General features: G+C 42.8%; 1 protein-coding gene across 2 annotated transcripts in view; it reads right to left on the reverse strand.

The window, feature by feature from the left end:
- The window catches only part of LOC137349379 (ATP-dependent 6-phosphofructokinase, platelet type-like), a 154,488-nt gene that overhangs the window by 118,105 nt on the left and 24,070 nt on the right, over positions 1-12,313 (reverse strand). For both annotated transcript variants that reach the window (XM_068014901.1, XM_068014890.1), the window contains exon 2: positions 8,849-8,922. In XM_068014901.1, coding sequence (XP_067871002.1) covers positions 8,849-8,922 — 74 coding nt within the window. The remainder of the gene's footprint in view (positions 1-8,848; positions 8,923-12,313) is intronic.

Here is a 12,313-nt window from a genome sequence, read left to right on the forward strand (position 1 = left end):
CCCCCCCTCTCTCTCTCTCTCTCTCTGCCTCTCTCTGTTCCCCACTACTCTCTCTCTCTGTTCACCCCTCTCTCTCTCTCTGTTTGTTCCCCCTCTCTCTGTGTTCCCCCCCCCCTCTCTGTGTTCCCCCCTCTCTCTCACTCCCCCCCTCTTCCGTCTCTCTTGCCCCCCCCCCCTCCCCCACCACTCCCAACAGTTGCAGGGTGCGGGAGTGCTAAGCAAAACAGCTTTGTGGTTGGTCAGTTTTTGTTTAAATCGCAAGTCAGTTTCACAGCTGAAAGGAGCTCAGAGTGGGAACAGCAGTTTCTGAACTTCGGAAAGATTCAGGGTTTTCCGGCGTGTTCCGATCTCTCAGGGAATCAAGGGAATTGGAGAGCAGGCAGGAAAGTAGAGTGGGGATAGAAGATCAGCCACGATCGTACTGAATGGCAAAGGCAGCTCGGGAGCCAAATGGTCTATCTACTCCTGCTCCTATTTCTTGTGTTATTTTCATATGTTCTTCTCTTCCTGTACAAATTGGAGGTTGAATTCAGAAAGCCAATGTACATTGGTCAAAAAAATGATACCAAACTACAGGAGAAAGTAAAATCAAAACTCAGACAAACAGGAATTAGACAAAATATATAAGTGCAAAGTACTAGACATAGGAAGGAAAATTGGGTATTGTGTACACTATGAATGCTGCTTAAATAGCTAGGGAAGTAGCTGAAAGAGATATTGAGGAGTCCTGGCAGATTCAATGCAACAACATGTCCAATCAATGCAAAGCCACTAGAATGTTGAACTATATAACAGTAGAATACAAATCAGAAGAAGCTGTGACCAAACTGTCTAGTTGCTTTGGCCAGACCAAACCCTAAATCAGTGTTTAATTCTGCTTGAAAATATAAGGGAGATATTCAAGTGTTGCAAACAATACAGAGAGGATTCAAAGGGCTGTAAGCCCTAATCTTGGAAGTCTGAGTTATGAAGTGAGGCTGTAGAAACTTGGGCTTTTTAGCCTCAAAAGAAAGCAACTGAGAGGTACACAAATTATAAACTATATAGAGAAGATAAACCTGAAAAATTAAATTGAATTGCAAGAGAAAAAGACAAGAGGCCAAAGGTTCAAACTAGTTAATAGTTAACTTAGGATGAATATCAGAAAGTTCTTCTTCACACAGAATCATCAACACATAGCATGCACTTCCCTGCCAAATACAGTAGTGAAGGCAAAAGCCCCAGAATCATTTCAGAATCTATTAGGGTGCAGTAGCATAGTAGTAATGCTAATGGACTAGTAATCCAAAGGATTCAAATTCAAATCTCTCTGTGGTAGTTCAAGAATTTGAATTAAGTTTTAAAAAATAAATCTAAAAATAAAAAGCTGGTATCCGTAAAAGTGACCATGATAGCAAACCTAAATGGTTCGTTATCTCCTATGAGGGAATGAAATCTGGCATCCTTCGTCAGTCTAGCCAAATCCACACCAACGTGGATTTCACTCAACTGCCTGCTAAAGTAGCCTAAGCAAGTTACTCAGCTGTACCAAATTGGTACAAAGATTAACAAGACGTTTACCACATGGATAACAGTAGTTCAAGGCGGTCCACCGCCATATTCTCAGAGCTTCATTTTTGTTATAGCTACTAAATTTCCACAAGACTTTGATTACACATTGGCAGGAGCAGTATATGCAGTTCAGGATACCCACAATATAGGAGAGATATTAGAGCATGAATAGGGTATCTTGAAGATTCATTACTACAAGAGCTGTGTAAAGAAACTTACTTCACGGAAACAGAAAAAAAGTTACGGATAGAATCTAAGAGCAAATAGTGATGCATCGTTTCCACTGTTTGGCAAATCATTAATAAAGAGGAGTAGTCACAGCTATCATTGGAACAACTAAAGGAAAAAGATTTGTGTATCAGATGCACAGCTATAGAAATCTGTAATTTTCATAAAATTGGACCTTATTTGTGCATATCTGATTCAGAATAATAATTAAAATAGTTTCCAGAAAGTACTGAACCTGAACTCTCCAAGATTCAAAACTCAAAAATCCAAAGAACTTTTAGGACAAATATTATGCCAGAAAGACTATAGCAGCCTCAGATCTTCACATCAATCAGTACACTGACAGATTCATTGCAGTCTCCTTGAGTCTGCATGACCTTCAAACTGTAGCAGGTGCTGTTTCAATAACTTGAACCAATGAGAACATATAGCCTAAGGAGGAGATTAAATCTAAGAGGGATTCATACAGACTAATTTTGCCCATAATGTGGGTATCCAGAACTGTACATACTTCTTCTGCCAAGATCTAATCAAAGTCCTGTGGAATTGACAATAATGAACGCCTGACCTTCTTGAACCACTGCAATCTGTGGTGAAGGTCTTGTTTAATTAAATTAAAGCCCATGGGATAAAAAGAGTAGCAGCACGGATACAAAATAGAGTTGCGGCGAATGGTTGTTTTCCAGACGGAAAGGAGGCATAAAATTACAGGCAGCGATAGCGAAATGACAGAAACATTAAACAATTATTTTGCTCCAGTATTTATCAGGAAGGCGCATCAGGTGGACATGATATTGGAAAATGTGATTATAAATGGCATAACTGCATTTAAAATAAAGGAGGAGAGGTATTAAATAAACGAATCAAACTCAAAGAGGATAAAATCTCTGGTCCGGACGGATTGCATCTGCACATTTTAAAAGGAAAAGATAGCAGAGGCGCTATTCTTTGGCCTCCTTGTCTCGAAAGACAATGGGTAAGCGCCTGGAGGTGGTCAGTGATTTGTGCAGCAGTGCCTGGAGTGGCTATAAAGGCCAATTCTAGAGTGACAGACTCTTCCACAGGTGCTGCAGATAAAATTGGTTGTCTGGGTTGTTACACAGTTGGCTCTCTCCTTGCGCTTCAGTCTTTTTTCCTGCCAAATGCTAAGTCTCTTCGACTCGCCACGCTTTAACCCCGCCTTTATGGTTGCCCGCCAGCTCTAGCGATCACTGGCAACTGATTCCCACGACTTGTGATCAATGTCACAGGACTTCATGTTGCGTTTGCAGACGTCTTTAAAGCGGAGCCATGGACGGCCGGTGGGTCTGGTACCAGTGACGAGCTCGCTGTACAATGTGTCCTTGGGGATCCTGCCATCTTCCATGCGGCTCACATGGCCAAGCCATCTCAAGCGCCACTGACTCAGTAGTGTGTATAAGCTGGGGATGTTGGCCGCCTCGAGGACTTCTGTGTTGGAGATATGGTCCTGCCACCTGATGCCAAGGATTCTCCGGAGGCAGCGAAGATGGAATGAATTGAGACGTCGCTCTTGGCTGACGTACGTTGTCCAGGCCTCGCTGCCGGACAGCAAGGTACTGAGGACATACTTAATACAACATACTTAATAATTCATTAGAAAAACGTGTAATATCAGAGGATCGGCGCATATAGCTAATGTTATACCTATGGTTAATAAGGAAGATAGAACATGTCCAGAGAACTATAAACCTATCAGCTTAGCATTGATAGAATGAAAAATAATGGAATCCCTACCAAAACAGAAGATAGAAAAATATCCAGAAACCAAAATAATGAATAGTCAGCACAGATTTTAAAAGGGAAAATCTTGCTTGACCAACCTCATTGAATTAGTTGAAGAGGTAACAGAGCATACACAAGGGAAATGCAGTAGATACAATTTATCTAGATTTCTAAAAGGTCTTTGATAAGGTGCCACATAAAAATAGATTAAGGAATACGGTCAGAGGAGGGGGCAAGTAGCAGATAACTAGCTGGCTATAAAGGTAGAAAGTGGAGAGTAGGAGGAAGGGTAGCTATTTAGAGTGGCAGAAGGTGGGAAGTGAGGATCAGCTTTGGGACCACTTGTTCACAATTTAACGATTTCAACTTTGGAATCAAAAATAAAATTTCTAAGTTTGTAGATGATATCAAATTGGAAGAGAACTTACACTGAGGACTGCAATAAGTTATAAAACACTAATAAACTTGTAGAATGGATGTATAATTGGCAAATGAATTACAACATTGAAAAGTGAGAGAATTATTTGGTAAGTAAGGTGGTTGCATATTACTTGGAAAATTAGAATCTAGAGGGGGTGAAAGAGTAAAGGGATCCAGGAGTACAATTGGCAAATTACTAGAAGTTACAATGCAGGTCTATAAGGCTATAACAAAAGGAAATAATGCACTAGGATTTATTTCTAGAGGGACAGAATTGAGAAATAGAGAAGTCATGCTAACGCATTAAACCATGGTTAGACCACACTTGGAGTATTGTGCATAGTTCTGGTTGCCATATTATAAAAAGGATATAGAGGCACAGGAGAAGGTGAAAAAAAGATTTACAAAGATGATACCGGAACTGCGAGGTTATACCTATCAGGAAAGGATGAAAGGCTAGTGTCTTTTTTTCTTGAGAAGAGAAGGCTGAGGGGTGACCTAATAACATCTTTAAAATTAGGAGAGGTTTTGATAAGAGTAAACACAAAGAAAGTGTTTCCATTTGTGGCAAAGAGCAAAACTAGTGGCGGTCAATATAATATAGTCACCAAAAAATCAAATGGGGAATTCAGAAGTAACTTCTTTACCCAGAGTGTTGAGAATGTCATACTTACTACCATAAGCAGTAAGAGAGGTGAATATTATAGATGCATGTAGGAAAAGCTAGATAAGCACATGAGGGAGATGGGAATTGAGTATTCTGCTGTTAGAATTAGATGAGGAAGGATGGGAGTAGCTCAAGTGGAACATAGAAATGAGCATGGACTGGTTGGGCCAAACGGCCTGTTTCTATGCTGTACATTTTATGTAATTCTATGTACGCACTGATGTACCAAAGTGTTGGGACCACTGTTGTTTTTGGTGTGCATTAATGTCTTGGACATGAGGGTACAGGCCACATTTCAAAATTTACAGATGACACAAAACTTGGAGTGTACTGAACAGTGAGGATTATAGTAATAGGCTTCAAGAGTACATAGACAGGCTGGTAGAATGGGTAGACGAGGGTCAGTTACGAGGGGTCACAAATTTAAGGTGAGGGGCGGGAGGTTTAAGGGGGTCTTGAGGAAGAACTTTTTTACCCAGATGGTCTGGAATGCCCTGCCTGGGAGGGTGATAAATGCAAGTTGCCTCACATCCTTTAAAAAGTACCTGGATGAGCACTTGGCACGTCATAACATTCAAGGTTATGGGCCAAGTGCTGGCAAATGGGATTAGGTAGACAGGTCAGGTGTTTTAATACAGATTCGTTGGGCCGAAGGGCCTCTTCTGCACTGTATTATTCTGTGATTCTGAATTCTGAGGTGGGTGAGCAGAAAAGGGGAGAAGGAGTTAGTTAAGTTTCCCTCACCTGACACCATGTTAGAAAGTATACATTGTGTGGCAATAAATGCTGGCCTAGCCAGCGACGCCCAAATCCCAAGAATGAATAAAACAAATTTTGTGGAGAGGAGCGAACTTGGCCGTTATAGCTTCCATCATCAAACAGCCCATCAACACAAAGTCTCCCATGTGAAAAGTTGTTTGATCAAATAAGACAGAACTGAGTGCTTGCAGCAACATATTCCACAGTATGTCAGCACCTTCAGAAGCGGGAAGGGAAGGAAAATAGGAAAGAAAAGCATTACATTCTGTTCAAAGCTTAATAATGCGGTGACCAAAATATTCACGTTTTGGGTTTCCATCTGCTGTGTTCTCCTTTTTCACATCATATACTTGATCCAACTCGTCATCTTCTACTCTCTTCAACCTCACCATGATTTCTCAATTTAAAAACTAATAAAGTACAAACTCTTGGAGAGTTCTTTTAAAAAATGTCCATATGTATAAAATGGCCCAAATTTTGCAGTCAGCAGCAAAGGAATGGTGTTCGACGTTCACTACGCTGAAAGTTGTCCAGACTTTTTGTGGCCTTTTGAGCATCAATGTTTTAGATTTTTTTTTTAGATTTAGATTTAGAGATACAGCACTGAAACAGGCTCTTCGGCCCACCGAGTCTGTGCCGACCATTAAACACCCTTTTATACTAATCCTACACTAATCCCATATTCCTACCACATCCTCATCTGTCCCTATATTCCCCTACCACCTACCTATACTAGTGGCAATTTAGAATGGCCAAATTACCTATCAACCTGCAAGTTTTTTGGTTGTGGGAGGAAACCGGAGCACCCGGAGGAAACCCACGCAGACACAGGGAAAACTTGCAAACTCCAAACAGGCAGTACCCAGAATTGAACCCGGGTGGCTGGAGCTGTGAGGCTGCAGTGCTGACCACTGCGCCACTGTGTTGTCAGGTGCCTGATCCAGCACAACACCCTCTACAGCAGATCTACAGCAAGTGTAAGCAAGGGCAACCAACAGCGCGGCTCTTCAACCAGATTGAAGAATCTTCAGACAAGCAGAGTCTGAACAATGGGGCTGGATTTTATGGGGTCCCCGCTGCCGGAAACGGTGGCGGGGGGGGAGGCATATAGATTGCTACGGACGATGCCAGCCACCAACCCCGACAGGGCCCAGCCCGATCTCAACAGAGGTGGAGAGGCCTCGTAGTGGCCCGCCTCCCGCCACTTGACGATGGGACCATGATTTACATATTTAAATAAATTATCTTACCTGAATTAACGAAGGTCCCGTTGCCTCCTGAATCCCTGTCCAAGAAATCGAGGCGCGACACCAGTGGGGAGGGGGAAGGAGGTAATTTTCTCCATGCGGGATGGGTTCTGAACATGGTAGGTGTTGCGGGCCGGGGGGAGGGCAGGAATGTTGTGTAATGCCATTGGGGGGTTGGGAGAGAGCATGGAAAGACTTTCCTATTCATTTTTATTCACTGTAAAATAACTGGCCCTTTAAAAATTTCACTTGTCATCTAGGGTTCTCAGCCCTTTAAAAAATAGCGTCGGCACCTGCGCAGTAGCAGTGGATGCTTTTGCCAGGGACAGCTCGCCCGCCCCCTCCACATCATCTGGGTGTGGGGGGTGGGGCAGGGGTGGGTGGCTGACCCGGCCATGCTAATGAGCCGCTGGGTTTAGAATCACGGCGGCTTCACGACGTGCGGCTCCGTGTGTGTGGGCTGCCACTTTTTCACCCGCTGCCTATTTCGGTGGCGGGCTTTTAAAATTCAGCCCATGAAGTGTAAATAAGAATATGAAATTCATTGTATAATCATGTACAGAAAGCAAAATAATTTGAGGGAAAATAAGATGTGATTAAGAGTCAGATAAGGATAAAGCAAAAATAAGTTTAACTGCTTTTAAAATCTCCAACAATAATTACATTCTGAAGTTATGATACTCCGTACCTATAAAATTTAATTTTCAGTGCCAGAGAGGTTTCTTGGCAGTAATTAAGATTTACCACACTGTTAAAAATTCACTTACACCTGAATGCACCAGCCCTAACTTTTTCTGTCTTGTTTCGCAGGCACTATAGCTGCATGGCCATACATAGGAACATAGGAGTAGGCCATTCAGCCCATCGAGCCTATTCAATATGATCATGTCTGATCATCCACTTCAATGCCTTTTTCCCCACACTATCCTCACATCCCCTTATGTCATTTGTATTTAGAAATCTGTCAAGCTCTGCTTTAAACATACATGGATTTTAATGCCAAGCATACCAGTAAGGTAGCGATGTAACACAGGAGGACCAGGGCTAATCAGACAGCAACTTTCAGACTTCCTCATTTAACTGTGCATGTGCAGACTCCAGATGTTGCTTTACGATTTACTCGATAAGAATGTTTCTGCACCAGTAACCTCACCACTAATCTTAACACCAAGTTTGGGCCATTGTGTTGCAGGAAGACTGACAGTTTCAGACACTGTGGCTGGATTTTAAGCACCCGTTGCTGGGAGTGGTGGCGAGTGAAAAAATGGCAGCATGTATGTGCGGGCCGCCCGCAGCTATGCCGCTGCAATCTCCTGCTCAGCAGCTCATTTGAATACCCCAGTCGGCCTGCCCCCCACCCCACCCGCCCAATCACGTGGGGGGGGGGGCGGACTTTCCGATGCCGGCAATGACATCAGCTGCCTGTGCCCAGGCACTGGTGCCATTTTTAAAGGGCAGCTAGCCCTGCTGCCTAATTTAAAATTTTAAGGTGAACCCCGCCCCCCCCCCCCACACTGTTCCCACCAAAACTCTTAACATCCCTTTCCCACACAACGATAAAATTAAGTATCTGCCCTTCCCCCCCAAAACACTTACCTTACAGATATGACCTTCGATCCCCCCCCACAAACTATACAAAGTTCACAGGTCACTCCTTCCCACCATCCCTTCCACTAATTACAAGAGTTTGACCCTGTTCCCCACCCCTTTGCACTAAAAATCCCACGTTCTCCCTCTTCCTGACCACTGCGGTGCCTGCTTTTCCCAGACAGGAAAGCGAAGGTGCAGGAGCGCCAGCCGCCACTCCGAAGATCACGGCCTGACTGTAGGATCACTGATAAGTTTATTTAAATTTATGCATTGTGCTCATCTCAATATGGTAAGCCAGGTCCTGTCGCCCAGCAGCAGGGGAGCCACAACAGAGCCTCGCCGCCAACAGAAGGATCAGGCCCGGCTCTCCCGGTGCTGGGCTCCGTGGCGGGCCGCTACCGGAACGATCTTCCCACCACCCCTCCGCCCTCCCCACCACAATGCCCGACATCAGGAGCTCTGTAAAATCCTGACCTTTTTGATATCTGTCTTAACCATTTTATGACAGTAACTGTTTATTAAAAAAATGAAGAATCGTATGATTAGAATTTTAAAACGTGAAGTCATCACATATTGCCTCATTCTGTGTTTTTAATAACTCAAAAGAAACGACACAAAGAAATTTTAAAAAGCATAAACAAACCTCATGGATGAAATAGACGTTGCTTCCAACATAAATTCCCATACGCACAACAGCACGGACAGCTGCATTCATACCTATGGTAATAAAATGAAATCAGACATGAGCATCACCGTGAACGAGCTTTCAGTACCAACAAAACCAGCAAATAAAAATGAAATGTGATAACTCATTTAACTCAACAAGTAGATAACTTACCCAGGAATACCCTTAACATTTCAACTTGCTTTTTCATGTCAAAGCACATATTACTGACAGGCATTACTGCAGTTGGTGTGTTGAGGACCACAAGGTTATTGTAACAAAGTTTAGATTTGAATTGAAGAGGAGCACAGGAGAAAATTGTTCTCATAGCAGAAATAATAGCTTCATCTTTTGAAAAGTTAACTGCAGTTGCTCCTCAAATGAAAGATTTCAGGAAGCCATTTATTCATATGCACTGATTGTTTGGGCTTGATGAACTAGCTATTTCTAGGCAGATAATCCCAAAAATCTCAGAATCACAGAATTGTTACAGCACAGAAGGAGGCTATTCAGCCCATTGTGTCTGCACCAGCTCTCCGAATCAGCAATTCACCGAGTATCATTCCCCCGCCTTCTCCCCATAACCCTGCACATTCTTCCATTGCAGATAACGAGCTAATTCCCTTTTTAATGCCTCCCATTGGTTTGCCACTGATTTTCCTTAAAGTAGCTATATCCAGTCCACTTTCGCCAGGTCATCTCTCAACATTTGTCTTCCCCCAATTTAGAACTTTTACTCCTGGTCTATCTTTGTCTTTTTCCATAATAATGAGGTCCTGTAGGCTGAGTTTAGGGAATTAGGAAAGAGATTAGCAAGCAGGACCTCAAAGGTAGTAATTTCCAGATTACTCCCAAGGCCATGTGATAGTGAGTATAGAAATAGGAGAATACATCAGATGAATGACTTGATGGGCCGAAGGGCCTTTTTCAGTGCCGTATCTCTAAATAAATAAATGCTAAATTTAATTGTATTGTGGTCACTATCTACAAAATGGTCACCCACTGCTATTGCATCCATCCACTTGCCCAGCTTCATTTCCTAAGACTAAATCTAGAATTCTGCCCCCTTTCGTTGGGCTTGTTACATGCTGCCTAAAAAGGTTCTCTTGAATGCAGTTCAAGAATGTTGTGTCCTCTGTGCCCTTCACACTGTTTGTATCCCAGTTGATAATAGGGTCGTCGAAATCCCCAACGATTATTGCCCTATTGCTTTTGCACTCAGAAATTTGCCTACATATTTGTTCTCTATCTCCCGCTCACTATTTGGGGGTCTATAGTACATTCCTAGTAGTGTGGCTGCCCCTTTTTTATTTCTGAGCTCAACCCATGTGGCCTCATTTGATGATTCATTTAGCTGTAATCACAGCTGTAATTGATTCTTTCACCAATAATGCTACACCCCCTCCTTTTTTATCCTTCTCTCTATCCTGCCTGAAAATTCTATATCCAGGGATGTTGAGCTGCCATTTGTGCCCCTCTTTAAGCCAAGTTTCTGTTATCTATCTGTTAACTATCCCCAACAGCACTAGCAAACCTTCCTGTAAGTTTTTTTTGATTATTCATTTCATGGGATGTGGGCGTCGCTGGCTAGGCCAGCATTTATTACCCATCCCTAATCCCATATTCATCCCGGTCCTGTTCAGGTGTAGACCGTCTGGATTGTCCAGGTCCCACCTTCCCTAGAACCAGCCCCAATGCCCCAGAACTCTGATGCCCTCCCTCCTACACCATCTCTCCAGCCATGCATTCATCTGATGTATTCTCCTATTTCTATACTCACTAGCACATGGCCTTGGGAGTAATCTGGAAATTACTACCTTTGAGGTCCTGCTTGCTAATCTCTTTCCTATTTCCCTAAACTCAGCCTACAGGACCTCATACTTTTTTATACCGATATCGTTAATACCAATGTAGACCACAACCTCTTGCTGTGCACCCTCGCCCTCCAGAATGCTCCGTCGCTGCTCGGTGATATCCATGTACCAGGGAGGCAACATACCGACCTGGAATCACGTCTGCGACCACAGAAATGCCTGTCTGTTCCCCTAACTATAGAATCCCCTACCACTATTGCTCTCCCCTCTTTTCTTCTCCCTCCCTGCACAGCTGAGCCACCCATGGTGCTCTGGTCATGACTCTCACTACACTCGTGAGAGGAACCCTCTCTCCCATATCGATTAGAAAGTGGGATGCTGTATGCTTTATTAGCTGCTCTCTCAACCTGTCCTGTCCGCTTCAATGACTTATGCACATATACCCCCGGGTCCCTTTGCTCCTGCACCCCTTTAGAGTTGTACTGAATTTCATCAAAACCTAAATCTGAGATCTGAGGAAGTAAGAACTTGGACATATTGTGTAGTGTTCATCAATTCTCAAAGTTAGGATTGCAAATGAACTCAAAACCACATTCACATCCTTATTGCACAAATATATATATTTTGAAATGTTCAAACACTTCAACAATAAGTATTCACTAAACATGATTTGTTTAGCAGGAAACCTGTCAAACAAGATTATTTTAGCTTAGTAAAATTTAGAAATATAACCAGTAACAAAATGAAAATTAATACTTATTTTAAAAACTTTAGAAAACAAACAGCAAGTTATTTATTCACTTTGTTCCATATGAATTGTACATATAGCAAGAAGAAACGTATTCATTTCTTTGAAATTATTTTAAGTATTATCTGCGTATAGTGATCAAGCAACACTTTGGAGCATGCAAGTATATTCACAGCAACACTGCAGGAAAATATAAATTATAATTGACAAATGTTTCCCAATCATAAAATCATAGAAAGTTTAAGGCACAGAAAGAGGCCACTCGGCCCATCGTGTCTGTGCCAGCCAAAAAATGATCTACCTATTCTAATCCCACCTTCCTGCATTTGGTGCTTAACCCTGCAGCTTACGGCACTTGAGGTGCATATCCAGACTCCTTTTGAATGAGTTGAGGGTCTTTGCCTCAACTACCCTTTCAGGCAGTGACTTCCAGACCATCACCACCGTCTGGGTGAAAATGTTTTTTCTCATCTCCCCTCTAATTTTTCTACCAATCATTTTAAATCTATGCCCCCAAGTCACTGACCTCTCTGCTAAGGTGAATAGACCCTTCACCTCCACTCTATCCAGGACCCTCAACATTTTGTACATTTCAATCAGATTTCCCCTCAGCCTTCTCAGTTCCAAGGAGAACAACCCCAACCTATTCAATCTGTCCTCACAGCTGCATTTTTCCAGTCCTGCCAACATCTTCGTAAATCTCCTCCGTACCCTCTCTAGTGCAATTACATCCTTTCTGTAATGAGGTGACCAGAACTGCACACAGTACTCAAGTTGTGGCCTAACTAATGAGTTATACAGTTCCAGCATAACCTCCCTGCTCTTGTATTCCATACCTCGGCTAATAACGGAAAGGATTCCATATGCCTTCTTAACCACCTT

The sequence above is a fragment of the Heterodontus francisci genome, chromosome 2 (assembly GCF_036365525.1).
Source record: "Heterodontus francisci isolate sHetFra1 chromosome 2, sHetFra1.hap1, whole genome shotgun sequence".
NCBI lineage: Eukaryota > Metazoa > Chordata > Chondrichthyes > Heterodontiformes > Heterodontidae > Heterodontus > Heterodontus francisci.